General features: G+C 42.5%; 1 protein-coding gene across 1 annotated transcript in view; it reads left to right on the forward strand.

Annotated features, from left to right (window-relative positions):
* Positions 1 to 21,012, forward strand: part of apaf1 (apoptotic peptidase activating factor 1) — a gene marked incomplete at its 3' end in the record, with an annotated part of 219,706 nt that overhangs the window by 177,095 nt on the left and 21,599 nt on the right. Inside the window, exons 25-26 of the mRNA XM_080754411.1 lie at positions 9,406 to 9,531; positions 15,209 to 15,355. Coding sequence (XP_080610537.1) covers positions 9,406 to 9,531; positions 15,209 to 15,355 — 273 coding nt within the window. The remainder of the gene's footprint in view (positions 1 to 9,405; positions 9,532 to 15,208; positions 15,356 to 21,012) is intronic.

Here is a 21,012-nt window from a genome sequence, read left to right on the forward strand (position 1 = left end):
GACAACTCTAACCTGCATCAATTGGTGCATCAACCTTCTCTCTATCTATCTATCTATCTATCTATCTATCTATCTATCTATCTATCTATCTATTTATACTTCACCTTTAGTCAAGAAGAGAGTTCAGCCTCAGGAACTTGCACACCTGGAACTGTGTCATGACTGTGTCATGGAGCTAAGCAGAACTATGTGAAATACTCACAATGAGTCTGATGGACCAATCAGAGTGGTGGTGGGGGGAGGGATCAACAATAGACAGAAACTGGATAATGCTTTGTTAACTGTCCCACCTAAGTCCCTGCTAGTCTGAACAAATCACCTTCCCTCTCAGAACACTACTACTACTACTACTACTACTACTACTACTACTACTACTACATTTATATAAAGCTGCTCTTGCATTTGAATTCAAGTCTGACACAAGTTAAGGTTAACTTAGGTAGTAGTTCATTTTGCTGGCTTTTGTGTGTGAGTGTGTAGGCCCACAAATTATTATAATTGTCTGTCATTAAGTGACTCAAAGGGAGACGTCTAATGGGTGTTTATTATTTTAATATTAACTGTGGGAAGATTATATATATTTTATTTTGCACTTAAAGTGTTGTGATATTATTCCTGAAGGAAGAGGGGTATTTTCACAGCCCAGGCTTTGAACCTAAATGCTGTTTACATGCTCTATAAATATTTATTTCTATATAAAACTCAGTTGTGTGGAGTTATTGTGTGCCTTTTCTTGTAGCTAAAGAGTCCATTTGTTCACTAGACATTAAGTCAAGGTTACTATTTTGAGTTGAAGCCAAGTGTTTTATTACTTTGTGGTTTAACATTTTTTAAAAGGCAAATTCATTGTTATGGTTACTTTAGAAGACTGCTTTTGCATTCATGAGTTATAAAGAGAGCCAAGCTAATTCAAAGAGTTAAGTTAAAGGAACACAAAACGTGACTTAACTCACAGCTGCCATTGGACAGACAGTTATAACATACTCTTATCTTTCACAGAACAGACAATTATCATTTAGTTTATCTATTTGAGACATGTAGCTGCTCTAGGGGAAATAGAGCATTAATTTGGGATCAGCCTATTCAATTGATAATGACCAATGGGTGCCAGTTTCTAAGTAGTTAAGCATATTACCATAACAATATATGTGGCCTAGACATGGATATTGCCCACTCAACTCGTAATCTACAGAAATGTCCACCACATCACACAGTATAAAACCTAGTAGAGAAATCTGCCTTCTCCTGTATTGTATTAGTGACATTCATTAATAAATAGTAAAATAACAGGACAGAGCAGAACAGGCCTCTGCTGTGTCTTTATTATGGGTGCATTCCAATGCAAATGGATACTCTGGAACAATCTGAAACAATGTATCTTTCCTGTGGCTGTTATAATGAACACAAACAGATCAGAACGTAATTTAACATTAACCAGTTACATTTATCATACAACAATGTAAGGGATGGATTCCTTTCTATTGTGTGAGTTACTTAAATGCTGATCAATATGTGAATCTGGCTCTTATCAGGTGGGTGTTTTCTCTCCCTGGCCTGTGCTGTCCTCAGTTAAACCAAGACAGTGCTGTTGTCACCAATGTGGAAAAAGCTTCAGCTCAATTTATTATCTCAAAGTAGACCAGAAAATACACACAGGAGAGAAACCATACGGCTGTGTCCAATGTGGGGAAAAGTTCAGTTTAATGGCTGCTCCGAAAGTGCACCAGAGATTTCACACCGAAGAAAAGCCTTACTGCTGTGAACACTGTGGCAAACGTTTCACTGTAAAATCTAGCCTCGTACAACACAAGAAGATTCACACTGGAGAGAGACCTTACTGCTGTCACCAATGTGGGAAAAGGTTCACTCTGAAGACGGCTCTGAAAAGACACCTGAAAATTCACACTGGTGAGAAGCCATATACTGCTGTCTCCAGTGTGCGAAAATGTTCAGTGATATGCATCATCTTCGGTGTGAAATCTCTGGTGCACTTTCGGACTATCTTTTCACCACATTGGACACAGCCGTATGGTTTCTCTCCTGTGTGAATTCGTTCATGTATTTTGAGATAAGACAATCGAATAAAGCTTTTCCCACACTGGTCACAGCAATAGGGCTTCTCTCTAGTGTGAATTCTCTGGTGTTCTTTTAAAATCCCCTTTTGAACAAATCTTTTCCCACACTGGTCACAACAATAAGGTTTCTCTCCAGTATGTGAACGCTTGTGATCTTTTAGCAAAATACTTCCCACAATGTTCACAGCTGAATGGCTTCTCTCCTGTGTGTATTTTCTGGTCTACTTTGAGATAATAAATTGAGCTGAAGCTTTTTCCACATTGGTGACAACAGCACTGTCTTGGTTTAACTGAGGACAGCACAGGCCAGGGAGAGAAAACACCCACCTGATAAGAGCCAGATTCACATATTGATCAGCATTTAAGTAACTCACACAATAGAAAGGAATCCATCCCTTACATTGTTGTATGATAAATGTAACTGGTTAATGTTAAATTACGTTCTGATCTGTTTGTGTTCATTATAACAGCCACAGGAAAGATACATTGTTTCAGATTGTTCCAGAGTATCCATTTGCATTGGAATGCACCCATAATAAAGACACAGCAGAGGCCTGTTCTGCTCTGTCCTGTTATTTTACTATTTATTAATGAATGTCACTAATACAATACAGGAGAAGGCAGATTTCTCTACTAGGTTTTATACTGTGTGATGTGGTGGACATTTCTGTAGATTACGAGTTGAGTGGGCAATATCCATGTCTAGGCCACATATATTGTTATGGTAATATGCTTAACTACTTAGAAACTGGCACCCATTGGTCATTATCAATTGAATAGGCTGATCCCAAATTAATGCTCTATTTCCCCTAGAGCAGCTACATGTCTCAAATAGATAAACTAAATGATAATTGTCTGTTCTGTGAAAGATAAGAGTATGTTATAACTGTCTGTCCAATGGCAGCTGTGAGTTAAGTCACGTTTTGTGTTCCTTTAACTTAACTCTTTGAATTAGCTTGGCTCTCTTTATAACTCATGAATGCAAAAGCAGTCTTCTAAAGTAACCATAACAATGAATTTGCCTTTTAAAAAATGTTAAACCACAAAGTAATAAAACACTTGGCTTCAACTCAAAATAGTAACCTTGACTTAATGTCTAGTGAACAAATGGACTCTTTAGCTACAAGAAAAGGCACACAATAACTCCACACAACTGAGTTTTATATAGAAATAAATATTTATAGAGCATGTAAACAGCATTTAGGTTCAAAGCCTGGGCTGTGAAAATACCCCTCTTCCTTCAGGAATAATATCACAACACTTTAAGTGCAAAATAAAATATATATAATCTTCCCACAGTTAATATTAAAATAATAAACACCCATTAGACGTCTCCCTTTGAGTCACTTAATGACAGACAATTATAATAATTTGTGGGCCTACACACTCACACACAAAAGCCAGCAAAATGAACTACTACCTAAGTTAACCTTAACTTGTGTCAGACTTGAATTCAAATGCAAGAGCAGCTTTATATAAATGTAGTAGTAGTAGTAGTAGTAGTAGTAGTAGTAGTAGTAGTAGTGTTCTGAGAGGGAAGGTGATTTGTTCAGACTAGCAGGGACTTAGGTGGGACAGTTAACAAAGCATTATCCAGTTTCTGTCTATTGTTGATCCCTCCCCCCACCACCACTCTGATTGGTCCATCAGACTCATTGTGAGTATTTCACATAGTTCTGCTTAGCTCCATGACACAGTCATGACACAGTTCCAGGTGTGCAAGTTCCTGAGGCTGAACTCTCTTCTTGACTAAAGGTGAAGTATAAATAGATAGATAGATAGATAGATAGATAGATAGATAGATAGAGAGAAGGTTGATGCACCAATTGATGCAGGTTAGAGTTGTCCTATCTAAAAAGAAGGTAATATTTGAATTTTCCATCAAAAAATACATACAATAGAGATCCAATTTGTTTTTTTAGATTGATAGGGTACTATTGGCAATTATAAAATACCAATTGATGCAGGTTAGAGTTGTCCTATCTAAAAAAGAAGGCAATATTTGAATTTTCCATCAAAGAATACATACAATAGAGATCCAATTTGTTTTTTAGATTGATAGGGTACTATTGGCAATTATAAAATACCAATTGATGCAGGTTAGAGTTGTCCTATCTAAAAAAGAAGGCAATATTTGAATTTTCCATCAAAAAATACATACAATAGAGATCCAATTTGTTTTTTTAGATGGATAGGGTACAATTGGCAATCATAAAATACCAATTGATGCAGGTTAGAGTTGTCCTATGCAAAAAAGAAGGTCATATTTGAATTCTCCATCAAAAAATACATACAATAGACACCTTTTTTTTTTTTTCCCCACGGAGAGCAGACAGCAGACGTCTGAAGGGGAACACACACTAGCCTCATCGGCCTCACGGAGGCGCCGCGTCAAAACATACGGCCCCGTTATTTTCAATGAACTTGACTCCGCTCCGAGTTCCAGCCAGACGCGGTAGCCTCCAAGCCACGTCTTTGGGATCAAAGACGCGATTGTAGTGTCCAAGCCCCGTCTTTCGGCTCGAATCGCGTCTTGAGCCGTCTAGAAGACGCAAGCTCCGTGCAGGGACGCAAAGCTGCGTCTTGACCACTATTTAAGCACGGACGCGTCATGAGACGGAAGACGCGATTGTAGTGTCCCAGCTCCGTCTTTGGGCTCAAAGACGCGATCCAAGCCGCGTCTTTTGGCGAAAAGACGCGAAAAGACGCGATTGTAGTGTCAAAGCCCCGTCCTTTGACTCGAATCGCGTCTTGAGCCGCGGTTTCACGTCTTGAGCCGCGGGAGCTCCGTCCTGGACACAAAGCTGCGTCTTGAAGGCTATTTAAGCACGGACGCGTCATCAAACGCGTCATCAGACGCGTCTCAGACGTGGACGCAGAGAGTCCACGGTTCTTGCTGTTATTTTGTGCTTTAACTATTGAAAAACAGCAGATATACAATCTCACAGCGCGGCACTGAGTGCTTGTAGATCTGCTATTTTTGAAAAATTGTGAAAATTTGAATTTTGACCCAATTCTATAAGTGTCTTTTGAATCCTTCTAAGGTTTTTTGAAAAACCATATGTTTCTATGTCAGCAATCTGTCTAGCCATCGTCAAAGAAAAGGTCCTTTTCACTTAACTGGAGCTCAGTTAGTCTGTTCTTGAGAGACTACTATGTCAGTGGTTCTCAAACCTTTTCATGTGTAGGACGCCAAAATGATATGTATTTGGCCACGGACCCCCATCTCAAAATATTTAGTTCCAGGGACCCCCCTGAAGCAAAATTTGAGTTACAAACGTTGGCTTTAAAAATACATATATTCAAAGATTTGCACACATTTTAAAAAAAATAGCAGTCGGTGCCGCGCTGTGAGCTTGTAGATCTGCTATTGTTCAATAGTTAGCATTCAATAATTCTAGGCCTAAATGGGATAAAAAAAATCCTTTTGTTTTAGCCTGCACCATCATGCCAGGCTGGACAGGTTGGAGGGGGGGGGGGGGGGGGGCATCTTCTTCATACTGCTGCGCTGCTGTGACTTTGGACTGACTTTCTGTCACTTGGTTGGGGACGAGTGTGGGGGGGGATTAATTTAACCATTCAGGCCTAGAATTATTGAATGCTTTAACCAGTGAAAAATAGCAGATATACAAGCTCGCAGCTTGTAGATCTGCTATTTTTGAAAAAGTCGTGAAAATGTGTGTAAACCTTTGAATATATGTATTTTCAAAGCGAACGTTTGTAACTTTAATTTAGCTTCTGGGTGGTCCCTGGAACTAGATATTTTGAGATGGGGGTCCGTGGGCCAAATAAATATAATTTTGGGGGTCCTTCACATGATAGGGTTTGAGAACCACTGACATAGTAGTCTCTCAAGAACAGACTAACTGAGCTCCAGTCAAGTGAAAAGGACCTTTTCTTTGACGATGGCTGGCCAGATTGCTGACATAGAAACAGAGGTTTTTCAAAAAAACCTTAGAAGGATTCAAAAGACACTTATAGAATCGGGTCAAAATTCTAATTTTCACGATTTTTCAAAAATAGCAGATATACAAGCTCGCAGCGCGGCACTCAGCTCCAGTTAAGTGAGAAGGACCTTTTCTTTGACGATGGCTGGCCAATTGCTGACATAGAAACGGAGGTTTTTCAAAAAACCTTAGAAGGAGCTTGTATATCTGCCAATATTTCAATAGTTAAAGAATAAAATAATAATACACAACGTGTACTCGTTCTAAATGGGTTAAGAGAGGCTTAAGTTCAGCTTCATGCTGCTGCTCGTCTCTGGCTCTCGCTCGGCGTCTCACTTTCATCCTGTTGGACGGGAGGAGAAGCTTTGTGGGTTTTGTCCTTCGCTCAAGTATAAGGTTTATTTTTAATGTGGGTTTAATGTTCATCCAGGGGGGGGGGGGGGGGTGACGACTGGCGTGTCACACCGCTCAGCGCTGAAACAACGATGTGAACGGTGCTTTTGGTTGATGGAGAGCCATGTTCGTTAGCAGACTTTCACATGGGAACGTGTGCGGAGACGGAGAGACATCTAGGACAGTGTCCAAACTGGTTTCAGTGAATTGATAGAGAGAGAGAGAGAGAGAGAGAGGAGAGAGAGAGGAGAGAGAGAGAATGTGTGTTTTATGGATTTGGCAATGCTGATAATTGAGGTGTGTGTGTGTGTGTGTGTGTGTGTGTGTGTGTGTGTGTGTGTGTGTGTGTGTGTGTTTGCGGCAGGAGGAAGATAATTGAGCAGGCCTGTGCTCATTAGTCTGTGCACACACACACACACACACACACACACACACACACACACACACACACACACACACACACACACACACACACACAAGGACACAGTCTCCATTCTCCATTTCTTTGGAGGTTTAGGCTGAGTGTCTTTGTTAAATGCCTTTGGCATTTAACAAAAAAAGGCAAAAAAAAATAATATACAAATACATAGAGGACATTCTGTTCAGCTTTTCTCTCTCTCTCTCTCTCTCTCTCTCTCTCTCTCTCTCTCTCTCTCTCTCTCTCTCTCTCTCTCTCTCTCTCTCTGTCTCTCTCTCTCTCTCTCTCTCTCTCTCTCTCTCTCTCTCTCTCTCTCTGTCTCTCTCTCTCTCTCTCTCTCTCTGTCTCTCTCTCTCTCTCTCTCTCTCTCTCTCTCTCTCCCCGACCTTCAGGTGAATGAGTGTCTGTGTCCAGACGTAGTCAGTCAGCTGCCAAATGAAGTCTCTAATTATGAGTCATGTTATTTGCTCGGCAGCTGTGCGGGACGCAAGTGGGTAGAACGAGGTAACGAGAAGAGAGAGAGAGAGAGAGATCTTGTTTAGAGTCTATTTGTATGCGCTGATGTGATGGACACATTTACAGTGCGTTCATAATGAAAGGTGATGTTGGCTGCTCTTCATTTGAGCCGTCAGTGAATTACAGTGTTCTGAGGACATAAATCATGGTCATTATACCGTCATAAGACCCGGAGATGAGACACTCTGAAGGACATACTGTATTACCAATAATAAACTCCCTGTCACACTTAGAACTACAGACTCACTCCCTAGCTTCTGCCGTGGACTGAAGACTCTCCTCTTCAGACTCCACCTAAACCCATAGCACTACCGTAAACTCCCCCTTCCCTCAATCTCGCATTTTTAGGTTTTAGAGAAGTTTTTATTTTTTACTGATTAGGTGCGTGATCTACCTATGTTATCGTTTTTCTAGATTGATATTCCTATGCATTTGTTGTTTTGTTGTTGATGTACTGACATGTTATCTTGCTTATTATATTGAAAAGCGTCTGCTAAAAGCCTACATTGTAAATTGTACCACTGAAATAATTACGAAATGTTTTCCTTAAGTCAAATATCAATATTGCATTGTATCGATACTTCATTCTGTAGTATCGCGATACTTTTGGAGGAAAAGTGCACAGAAACCAATGGTAGAAGTCCCGTCCTGACACTCTGCTGCTGCTCAGTAAATGAAAATGGAAAGTTTGAATGAAATCGAGATGGCTTTGACTCAATTTGCCCATTGAGTTATCAATTTAATGTGATGTCCATGCATACAGTATTATTAGACTAGCCAGGTGGTACATGGCAAGTTGTATGTTCAGCTCTACTAAAATAATCAGTTAAAGGGATATTCCACTTTCAACAGGGAGCAGTGGAAGGGCCTCTCTCCACATACACATCCATTGTAACTTCAAACTCCATTTTAACCATGATAGATTCATTAAAAACACCCATTATGTTATATGCTTTTTCGATAACATTTTTCATTTATTTTCAATAATTATTTGGGAAAATGGAAAAAATGAAATACACATTTTTTTAAATTAAAGATAAATGAAAAAGGTTATCGAAAAAAACACGGCCTGCTCACATATTAGGAGGGTAATATGAGTCACCAGAAAAAAACAATGGGTGTTTTTAATGAATCTATCATGGTTAAAATGAAGTTTGACGTTACAATGGGTGTGTGTGGGTAGAGGCCCTGGGCCTGGAGGGCCTGGTAACATTTACATCAAATATCTAAATATTCAATCAAGCTAATTAAAAACTGTTCAGGGTGTTCATAAAAGCCTGATTAGATGATAAAATTACCAAAAGTTGTTTTGAAAGTGATATATCCCTTTAATTCTGTTAATATCGCAATATCTATCGCATCGCAATATATCATGATACAATCGCATCGTGACCCAAGTATCGTGATACCTATTGTATCGTGAGGTTCTTGCCAACACCCATACCTAGTAAATATGTTCAGAATCGTAAAGGTGATACACCATGAAATTTCACTTTTCCTATTTTAAAACCTTTTTTTGGGGTCCCACTAGCACCTTCTATCCTCACAAAGTCCCATTTCTGACCGTTGTGTCTTTCTCTGGTTTTGGGAAGGTGGAGGTTAAAAGCATCCCACGGGTTCTCAAAACAGGCTGTCCAGATTTGCTGCCGTCGATGACGTCATCGACGGCCGTTTTTGAAGATTTTTTTTTTTCAAAAAAAACTTTTTTTTTCAAAAATATATATATATTTTTTTAAATATTTTTGTTTTCAAAAAACATTTTTTTTTTCAAAAAGATTTTGAGGGGGGTGGCGCAGGCCAAAGGTGGTACTGCAGCTGAAAATGCTCTGAGAGCCATTCAAAAATGAGAGAGGCTCTCTATTCAGGAGTGGTAATTTAGCCTCAAACCTTTTGAAAAAAGTTTTTGGGACATAAACAATATGACATAAATACTTTTTAAATGCATGGTGTATCACCTTTAACGTTTCCCCCTCTGGCTCCTCAGGTGTGGAGCTGTGAGTGGTGGCAGTGCGTCCACGTGCTGAAAGGGTTAACGTTTCCCCCTCTGGCTCCTCAGGTGTGGAGCAGTGAGTCGTGGCAGTGCGTCCACGTGCTGAAAGGCCACCAGGACTGCGTTCGGAGCTGCCGCTTCTCCTGGGACTCGAGACGCCTCGCCACGGGAGACGACAACGGAGAGATCAGGGTGGGTACCGAGGAGGAGGAGGAGGAGGAGAGAGCCTTAACACAACCACCGTTATTATAGCCGGGGATCCAGTCTCTTACAATGGGAGAGGACCTGTGATGTTCTGCCGCACTTTATATTTCTGTTTTATCTATTAGTTTGGTCATTAAGGAGAGGCCTGCTCTGTCGGAAACATCGCGGAAAAAAGTTATGGCCATTTGTATATTCACTGTCCCATTGACTCCACTGCACAGGAAAGGAAATATATTATAACAAAGAAAAAATCTGCTTTAAGTAGCATGTGAGGGGTCAAACTGGAGGGTTTTCATGATTGTGAATCCATTGCAAGCATTTGTTTTGCACAAAAAACATTCCTTTGGCTAGAAAAAGGACCAACAAAAGTGTGAAAAGTGATGAGTCATCACTTTTCACAGTCATCACAGTGATGAGTCTTTTTTATAATATATTTCCTTTCCTGTGTAGTGGAGTCAATGGGACAGTGAATATACAAATGGCCATAACTTTTTTTCACTATGTTTCCGGCAGAGCAGGCCTCTCATTCTGTGGACCTTAATGACCAAACTAATAGATAAAACAGAAATAAAAAGGGCAGAGCATCACAGGTTAAATCCTATTCCTAGAGCTTTTGGGCATGTGGACCCGACTATTATAAATACACTCTTTCATTTACAGCTGTCTGTCGGCCCCTGGATGGATCCTCTCACTTTTTTCATGTTTCATGTTTTTTTTCTGGGGTGTTAAAACCCATTCAGTCCTAGAATTATTGAATGCTTTAACAGTGAAAAATAGCAGATATACAAGCTCTGCTATTTTTGAAAAAAGTCAGGAAAATGTGTGCAAATCTTTGAATATTATGTATTTTCAAAGCGAACGTTTGTAACTCAAATTTTGCTTCTGGGTGGTCCCTGGAACTAAATATTTTGAGATGGGGGTCCGTGGCCAAATACATATCATTTTGGGGGTCCTTCACATGAAAAGGTTTTAGAACCACTGACATAGTAGTCTTTCAAGAACAGACTAACTGAGCTCCAGTTAAAGGGGGCCTGTCACCTAAAGGGTTACTGTCACTTTAAGAATCATCTTAAAAAACAAGTTAATATTTTAATGATGTCATTGAGGGGATGCACAATTATAAGCCAATCAAATTAATTGTCTGTATAGCCTGACTGTATGACTACTTACTGTACTGGTCAGCTGTTGTTGGGCAGATTACACTGAGACAGTTTCAGACTGTTTCAGGATGCACACTGGAGAGAGACCACATGACCTACTGTATCATACTATTATAATTTTGGGGCTGACAGTGGACCTTTAAGTGAAAAGGACCTTTTCTTTGACGATGGCTGGCCAGATTGCTGACATAGAAACACAGGTTTTTCAAAACACCTTAGAAGGATTCAAAAGACACTTATAGAATCGGGGTCAAAATTCAAATTTTCACGATTTTTCAAAAATAGCAGATCTACAAGCTCGCAGCGCGGCACTCGGTGCCGCGCTGTGAGCTTGTAGATCTGCTATTTTTTAATAGTTAAAGCATAAAATAATGATACTGTACACAATAATGTGTACCCGTTCTGAATGGGTTAAACTAGGTGTTGTTGATGGAGGTGTTGCTTGAGATTGCAGACAATAATACTAAGCGTGGCTTTAACCCATTTCTAAAAACGCCTTCTAAATCCTGGCCTGTGTTTTATTAAAAAAATAAAATAAAATAATGTTGCTATACAGCAGGGTTCCCCAATAGGCGGCCCGCGGGGGGCTACTGTCTGGCCCCCACCAACCCCAGTAATAATGGTGGTATAAGAGCAGCAACAACACTAGTATATCGTCATTGTTGGGTGGAAACCTTGTACGTCCAAAACCGTTTTGTATTTATCATCTAAAAAATTTACCAAACTAGTGAAAACAGCCAATCTGCAAGCACACAACGCCTAGATCTGCTGTTTTCACTACTTTTGTGCGACGATCTTGTATGATGAAGCAGGGCTTTGCATAACCAAAAAACATACACATTTGAAACTTGGAGATACGAGGTTTCTGCCCGACAGTGACGATATCTGAACTGTTGCTGGAGTAGCGGGAACACCACTGTCGCCCCCTGCAATGCTGTGGCCCTCTGCTTGGTACCCTAGAAATAATTCGGATCTTGGGGAAAACTAATTGGGGAACCTTGGTATAGTGTATGAAACCCATTTAGACCTGAGGTCAGTCCTAAAAACTCCTTCTAAACCAGTAAGACGACGCCTAAGGGCAACAAGCGACCTGCGCGCCATGTCTTGGCCAGCTGGTCGGTGATGTATATCGGACCAGTTACCCATATATGGAGATCCCTGGTACCCATATTATATGGAGATCCATGTACTGTATATGGAGATATGCTGTGAGTGCCCAAACATGCTTACTCAGTTATTCGGCGAGGCGTTGTGTGCTTGTAGATCGGCTGTTTTCACTAGTTTAAATCATATTTAAAATATTAAATACAAAACAAACGGTTTTGTACATACCAGGTTTCCACCCGACAACGACGAAATATAACTCATGTACAGTAATTGTCCCACTGGCTTGTCACTTGTCATGATCTGAAATGGCAAATCTTTGAGTAGCAGCAGCGCTATAGAGAGAGATCGCTCTATAGCACGCAATGAGGGCCTCTACAACTCTTTTTCCCGGGCTGAATCAGGGGCCCAGCACGTCCCTGGGGTTAATGATGCCTCCTGGTGGCCTCTCCGCCACACTGCGCGCTCGTCCAGGAATGGCGGAAGATCCGTCAGATCCGGTTAACACCGACCGACCGCACTGAAATCTCACTCTGGTTTCCATGGAAGCCAATATGAATCACTCCACCGTGAAGCCTGCCAAGCATTAAATATAGCCATCACATGTGACGTCTTGCAGGGTAAATGTGGATGGCGTGTACAGTGCGTAGCGTAGGTACGTCAGTGTGATGGATTCTGCTGCGTTGGTTCGCCGCTGTGGGTGTGAAAATGTGTGCAAATCTTTGTATATAATGTATTTTTAAAGCGAACGTTTGTAACTCAAATGTTGCTTCTGGGTGGTCCCTGAAACTAGATATTTTGAGATGGGGGTCCGTGACCAAATAAATAACCGTTTGGGGGTCCTTCACATGAAAAGGTTTGAGAAACACTGACATAGTAGTCTCTCAAGAACAGACTAACTGAGCTCAAGTGAAAATGACCTTTTCTTTGACGATGGCTGGCCAGATTGCTGACATAGAAACATGGGTTTTTCAAAATTCTAATTTTCACGATTTTTCTAAAATAGCAGATCTACAAGCTCGCAGCGCGGCACTCGGTGCCGCGCTGTGAGCTTGTATATCTGCTATTTTTCAATAGTTAAAGCATAAAATAATGATACACAAAATGTGTACCCGTTCTGAATGGGTTAAATATAGCCATTACATGTGACGTCTTGCAGGGTAAATGTGGATGGCGTGTACAGTGCGTAGCGTAGGTACGTCAGTGTGATAGATTCTGCTGCGTTGGTTCGTCGCTGTGGGCGTTTTCTCGCTCGAACACAGAATGCCACCCAGGGGCGTCGCACCAAGTTCTGGGGCCCTGGGTACAAGGATTCACTGCGGGCCCCCCATGAACGTTCTTCATAGGGGGAGGGGGTTTAGACTGGGAACACATTATTACTATGCGTTATTTTGTGCTTTAGCTAATGAAAAATAGCAGATATGCAAGCTACCGATTGCTGCGCTGCGAGCTTGTAGATCTGCTATTTTTGAAAAATTGTGAAAAGTCTTTGAATATTTCAAATCCTTCTAAGGTTTTTTTTTTTTTTTTTTTTTAAACCTATGTTTCTATGTCAGTGGTGCTCAAACCTTTTCATGTGAAGGACCCCCAAAATGAAATGTATTTGGCCACGGACCCCCATCTCAAAATATTTCGTTCCAGGGACCACCCGGAAGCTAATCTGGGTTCCCAGAAGCTTCTCATTTTTTTTTCGCCACTAGGGGGCGCGGTACCCGGAAGCTAAATTTGAGTTAGAAATGTTCACTTAAAAAAAAACCATATATTCAAAGATTTGCACACATTTTCCTGACTTTTCAAAAATAGCAGATCTACAAGCTCGCAGCACGGCACTCGGTGCCGCGCTGTGAGCTTGTATATCTGCTATTTTTCAATAGCTAAAGTATAAAATAATGAAGGCCCCTCCACCTTGGGCCCTGGTAACTCGGCCCCACTTTTCCCCCCCCTTGTGACGCCCCTGTGCCATCTTAACGTCCTCACAATCTATTATGGAATTCCTTGGCGCCGTCGTCATCGCCATGGTAACTGGTGCTGATGATGCAGACGCCTTATTTTTACCGTCAACTCTTTCAACTCACTCCTTTCTGACTTTCCTGTAGATGTAGTAACTGTCCTCGCTTTGGGTTTTACCGTGGCGTTCATCAAGACGTTTTTCTCTGCTCTGCCAGTGAATTAAGGAGCTTAAAGGAATACATTAAATCTAATCACCACCATACATACTACTGATAATATATGACTTCTTCACACGTGTATGTGTTATAGATCCAAAAGCCTTAGTAAAAGCCTTCGTTCCAGGAAGTTAGATGCTTGCATTCTGCACATAGCTATACTTGTGCAGCCAGCTCACTCAACAAGCAACAGTCTTTCTGAGAAACATAAGAGAACATATGGAAACTTATTGAGAAACACCGCCTGAACCATGCCACACCGGGCAGTAGATGTCTCAGACAGCGGCCACAGAGATCACAGGAGGTCACAGGAATAAAGCAAGGGTTAGAATGAACTGTCTAAGTGTGATTGCATTGTGTCTGATCACAACAGTATGTATACCAGTAAGACTCCCTAATCGGGAGATAAGCGACCGTTGGTCGCTTATCTCCTGTCACACTGCTGACATCAGTATGACATCACACCGTACACAAATGACCCTTATATAAGACCGGCATTATCTACCGACAGATTAGTAACAAGATGTCAAAATCGTTGAAGGTTGAATCTCCAGATATGGAGATAACCAACACATCCCTCCATATATGGAGATAACCGACGAATTTCACTAAGTCTGACCTCACAAGCCCCATATTTGGACACGAACAACATATAACTCCATATATAGAGACATAGCTGCTGACATCAGTATGACATCACACTGCTGACATCAGTATGACATCACACCGTACACAAATGACCCTTATATAAGACCGGCATTATCTACCGACAGATTAGATGCAAGCAGGATCTCGACTCTGACACAACTCATCGGCTCATAAGCTGGTTCTCCCTCCATATATGGAGATAACCGACGAATCTCACTAAGTCTGACCTCACAAGCCCCATATTTGGACACGAACAACATATAACTCCATATATAGAGACATAGCTGCTGACATCAGTATGACATCACACTGCTGACATCAGTATGACATCACACCGTACACAAATGACCCTGACGGCACACACCAAGCAGTGTGATGTCATACTGATGCGGAGATATGAGCAGGGCAAAGGTGTGACGTGTGACCGACGGACAGACGGACGGACGGCCGGTGGAGGTTTTGATACTAAACTGCGACCTGACGGTCGCAACCACGCATGTTGATACCTTGATGAAGGTACATGTTCCATATATTGCCCAGCCCTAGTTGGAACATCATCTCTTTAACGTTCCTGTCCTTGGCACACAGCTGTGGAGCGTGCTGGACGGAGCCTTGCTGAAGATCTGCTCGCGGGACACCAAGGACGCCATGGACTCTCTGCACGGCGGCTGGGTGACCGACCTGCACTTCTCCCCCGATGACACCCTGCTGGCCTCCGCTGGAGGCTACATCAAGGTACCGTACACACACACACACACACACACACACACACACACACACACACACACACACACAACTAGGGATGTCACGATTATGACATTTTACATGACGATTAATTGTCACTTCTCGTACCTTACCAGGGGGAGAGTTCCGCCGATTTAAAATGAGCCCAATACGGAACTAAAACTTCCTATGGTTAGCCGCTAGTTGCGCTGTTTTCCCCCCCGGCCGATCGCAAAAAGAATTGTTCTCCATTGGACCCCATTCATTTTCCCCTTTCGTTTTCTAACCTTAATTAACATTTTCATAAAAACTTTATGGTTCCTATCGCTAGTTAAAAATTGCCTTTAAATCACGATGATATGCGTTTTGTGAAAATAATGTTATGTTAAAATTGATGATAAAGTTGCGGGGGGGCGTGGCAAACGAAACTGATACCAGCCGGCTGTGTTCTTCCTCTGGTGCTGTATTTCGGGAGGCTCCGACCACATTCTCCCATGTATCCCTGCGGTTTCTTGTGACCGTTGGCAGCCAATAGCCTCCTCTGATCGCATTTCAATCTATGATGGCAACACCCATGCCAAGGACCCATATTGTTTCATTTGCGCTGCATAGAAACCAATGGCGTCGCTTTGTCCATATCTTTTATACAGTCTATGCTTTTAACGTGGGCGCCAACGTGTCCATCGTGCACGATCGATCGGTCATGGACATGCGCGTGGACGTCTGTGAAATCTGTGAATATCCGTCGCTCCGTTCTCTAGCTAGCAGCCGTTTTGTTTACACAGAGAGTGAACGATCCCATGGGTGGGAAGGACATATAGGTTTCCGGTTTCCGGTTGTCATGGTAATAGGTCTGCGATGAAATGGGGCCGTGAAGAAACCGTTCCCGGAGTTTTCGTTTCGGCCAATGTATATATATTTTTAACATCAACTAAAGCATATTAAATTCTCAGATTCCTCGGGGTGGGCAGAGAGAGACATAGACATAAGCCATGTTTCCATAAACGTATTCGAATTAGGGAAGCGAATTATCAGAAATGCGTATTAAGACAAAGCGAATTTAGCCCGTTTCCATTTGCGGGTGTCAAATTAGCGACGGTCGCATGGGTTGATCGGGCTGATTTTTTCAGACCGAACCGAGACTTAACCGAGCACTGCACGTCTGACTGCTGTGACTCGATCGCTGCACAGTGCTCGTCTGCAAGTTTCAGCGTCCTCTGGAAGGTGGCCGATCTGCAAGCTCACAGCGCGGCGCGGAGACGCGGATGCGAGCTGCTGTGAGCTTGTAGATCGGCCACTTTTGGCACGCAACACTGTGTGATGAGGAAGGGTTAGCCACGGATGGCTTGACTCTGGGAGGTGAAAACGGGAGGCATTTACACACGGTCCGTGTCACTCTGTGTGTAACAAACAACCGGTTTGTTTTGTGGGCTATAAACGCTGTACAATGGACGTTAAGCGGCAGGGGAAAGTGTTAAGTTGGCGGACGATATGGACCCAGAACGTCATAATGTATTCGCATTTATTGTCTGACCCGTCCGCTTTCCACGCTTACAATGGGCGTAAGTGTCATAACTCTCTCTATTTATATGACACTGGGGCTGCAGCCTCCCAGACGTTCTCATTGGCTGCTAGCCAGGTGTTGATGATGATGTAATCCCCAAGGGACAGCGGTTGCTGATCGATGAGGCTTTATATCATTAGATTACTCCCATTAGAGTGTGTATGTGTATGTGTGTGTGTGTGTGCACGTGTGTGTGTGTGTGTGTGCACGTGTGTGTGTGTGTGTGTGTGTGTGTGTGTGTGTGTGTGTGTGTGTGTGTGTGTGTGTGTGTGTGTGTGTGTGTGTGTGTGTGTGTGCGTGTGCACGTGTGTGTGCAGGGGTGTCGCACCAAATCCTGGGCCCTGGGTACAAGGATTCACTCACATTTTGTGCTTTAACTATTGAAAAATAGCAGATATACAAGCTCACATCGCGGCACCAAGTGCCGCGCTGTGAGCTTGTATATCTGCTATTTTTTTTTAAAATCGTGACATTTTTTGCAGAGTCTGAATATTTCAAATCCTTATCCTTCTAAGGTTTTTTGATAAACCTAAGTTTCTATGGCAGTGGTGCTCAAATATTTTCATGTGAAGGACCCCCAAAATGTATTTGGCCACGGACCCCCCATCTCAAAATATTTCGTTCCAGGCAGGGACTCCCCGGAAGCAAATTTTGAGTTACAAATGTTCGCTTAAAAAGTACACATAATATTCAAAGATTTGCACACATTTTCACAACTTTTCAAAAATAGCAGATTGGTGCCGCGCTGTGGTGCCGCGCTGTGAGCTTGTAGATCTGCTACTTTTCAATAGCTAAAGACAGGCCCCTCCACCTTGGGCCCTAGTAACTCAGTCCCACTCCCCCCTTGTGACGCCCCTGTGCGTGTGTTGTCATCAGGGGCTGCCAGTGGTTGACAGGGTTTTAAAGTGCGGCCCAAGGTTACTGTGACACATTGTGACACATGGCCCAGGCTCCTGCTGTTGTCAGAACGCTGCACATGTACGATGAGAGCAAACACAGATGATGACAGCCAGCCATTATTCCTGGGCCGCGGGGCGTATTATTTCTGTCAATGAGGATCCTGCTATGCAAGACAAACGGATGCCGTCGTCCCACACTAGAGAGTAATATAGTCTCCATCCACTGAGATTTTTTTATTTATCCCATTTCGACCGGGTATAATATGCATATCTGTGTCACCACTTTAACCATCATTACATGCTTTAACTGTTGAAAAATAGCAGATATACAAGCTCACAGCGCGGCACCGAGTGCCACGCTGCGAGCTTGTAGATCTGCTATTTTTTTTTAAACCTTGAAAATGTGTGCAAATCTTTGAATGTATATATATATTATTTAAAGCAGACATTTGTAACGCAAATCCTTCTTTCTCTTGGTCCCTGGACCTAAATAATTTCAGATGGGGGTCCCGTGGTCAAATACATATAATTCTATAGGGGGTCCTTGACATGAAAAAGTTTGAGAACCACTGACAGAGAAACATAGGTTTTTCAGAAAACTGTTAGGATTTAGAAGACTTATTTAGACGTTTATTTTCAACGCGGCTCAGTTCCTTAGCCTCACGAAGTGATTCATTTTCCGGAGAGGCGTTGGATGTCTTATCTGTTCCCGTCACAACTATAAATGTTCCCCCTAAGCAGACGCGCTGCGTCCAGATTCAAGGGCAGAGGAATTGGCCAGACAGAGAAGAGAGATGTGGCGCCGGCGAGAGGTCATTTTGACATCATAGTTTATTAGTGCTCTGGTTCTCAAGGTGCGGTCCGGAGCAGTGATTTTCAACATTTTCAAGCCGCGACCCCCCAAAATAATCATATTTGACCTGGGGACCCCCCAAAATAATCATATTTGACCTGGGGACCCTTGAACTGACGAGCATTTGGAATGGTAGGAGTTGAGACATTACATTAAGTTTGACTCTGTACCACAGATAAATATTGTGAAAATAGCCGATTCACAAGCTCACAACGCCACAATTTGGCCAATGTTTGACCTAGCTTTTCTAGTATAGTTTGTAGATTACTTTAGATGCAGTAATGGTCTTTTTCAATTTCATTTATTTTCTTTTTAGGCAGTAAAAAACGCCTTTAGAAGCTATCCCCAAAGAAATGTAGTTACCTAAGCTACATTTATTAAAGCTACATGGCAAAAGTAGCTAGCCAAATCGACACAATTTTCCCAACCGTGATGGCCAAACTATTTGGAAAATGTAGTAAGCTACATTACTAGTTACTCTGATTAAATATAGGTAAACTACACTACAAGCTATCCCTATAGAGAAAAGTAGCACATTTCCGTTACGCTACTTAGAAATGTAGTTGAGCTATGTAGCTTAGCTACTTGTAGCTACAGTAGCTACTGCCCATCACTTCTGCTTACAGATACAGATACACCATGGGTCTTCAACAGGCGGTCCGGGACCCCTAGGGGGTCCTCAGATTAACTACAGGGGGTCCTCCAAATCTTTGAGTTTTAGAAAGTTTTTTTCCTCCTTTTTTACATTATATATCCATATCCATATTCCGTGAACTTTATCCAAAAATAGCAGCTCACAAGCAGCTCACAAGCTCACAACGCCTCGCGCTGCGAGGCATTGTGAGCTTGTAGATCGGCTATTTTTGGCAAAAAGCTTTGGTGTAGAGGGGGAAAAGGGCAGACAGAGTGAAAGGTCAAGTTTATTAAGTATTGACGGTGGTTAAATATCTGAAAACACAAATTGACATGAATCCAAAATACAATGATGATTGTGCTGTCAAAAGACGAAACTATATAGAATCTATGAAAAGGTTGTGGGGGTCCCTGCTTCAGCTCTCTCTCAACTAAGGGGTCCTTGGCCTGAAAACGTTGAAGACCCCTGGCTTACCGATACAGATAAACACTTCCTTGTTCATTCAACGACGGCTCATCAGTGGGAACATTTCCCCAGCCTCCTCCTGTAGCAGCATTTAGGCCTCCACTTTGTCAGAATGTCACTCGTTGTTGGGCACATCATCATGGTGTTCTTTTAATATCTAGCTGTCGTATCTTTAGGTTCTGCCCTTCATGTGTCTTACTATCCTAGTCCTTGTAACGTCTTTAGATTCTGCCTCATGAGGTTTGGTCAAAGTCTCGTTGCTCGCACAGATCTGTTCTGGACGGAAGCGTCTCGATCAGGAGGCAGAGTGTGGCCACTCAGGAATCGGGGAGGTTGCCGGTTTCCATCCTCGGCTCCCCACCGCGTTGGTGTCGAAGTGTCCTTGAGCAAGACACCGAAACCCTATCTGCTCCCGATGAGCAGGTTGTCCATTTCACAAAGAAATGCAACATTTACCATTTAGTCACACCGACAAATACGATGAATAATATAATGTGTTTTTGTTGCGAACGTCAGGTCGCAGGTCGCAGTTACTATCAAAACTTCCACCGGCTGTCTGTCCGTTAGTCCGTCACACGTCATGTCACACTTTTGCACTACTCATATCTCTGCCACCGTTGCCCCTATCCATGCCAAACTCATTTCTCACATGGCCCTCTTCTAGCGCCACCATGAGGCCGATTCTTGCAAAACACATTTATGGACACTGCTCCTACAGATTTTGCCCTAAAATCCCACAAAGCGGTACACAGTATGTCTACAGTCATGTCATCAACATGGATCTGTCCCCTTTAGCGCCACCATCAGGCCGATTTTATCAAACACATTTTTGAACACTGCTCCTACAGATTTTGGCCTAAAATCACACAAATTGGATGGCAAATCACAGTGTCTCTAAAGTCATGTCATCAACATGGATCTGTACTTGCGCCACCAGAGCGCCCCATAATGTGCGCTCACCAGGTGCATCACCACTGGCATCAGCAGGAATGCTGGTCTCTCATTGGCTGTTAACGAAGACATTGCCAGAAATGCTGGTCCCTGATTGGGCAACGAACTTAAACAAACACAGACACCGGCATACATAAATACGCAGCCGAACGCAGCACTTGCGTGCTCCGTTGGCGCAAGTAATTAGAAACCTGTAATTCCCTATCTGGGCCCTTAGGTGGCGATGTCTACCAATAGACTCTGTGTACCGTACTTGATGTACAAACGTAGCACTTATCTACTTGTCTTATACTTTCATGATGG

Source organism: Nannobrachium achirus, assembly GCF_963921795.1.
Source record: "Nannobrachium achirus genome assembly, chromosome: 23".
NCBI lineage: Eukaryota > Metazoa > Chordata > Actinopteri > Myctophiformes > Myctophidae > Nannobrachium > Nannobrachium achirus.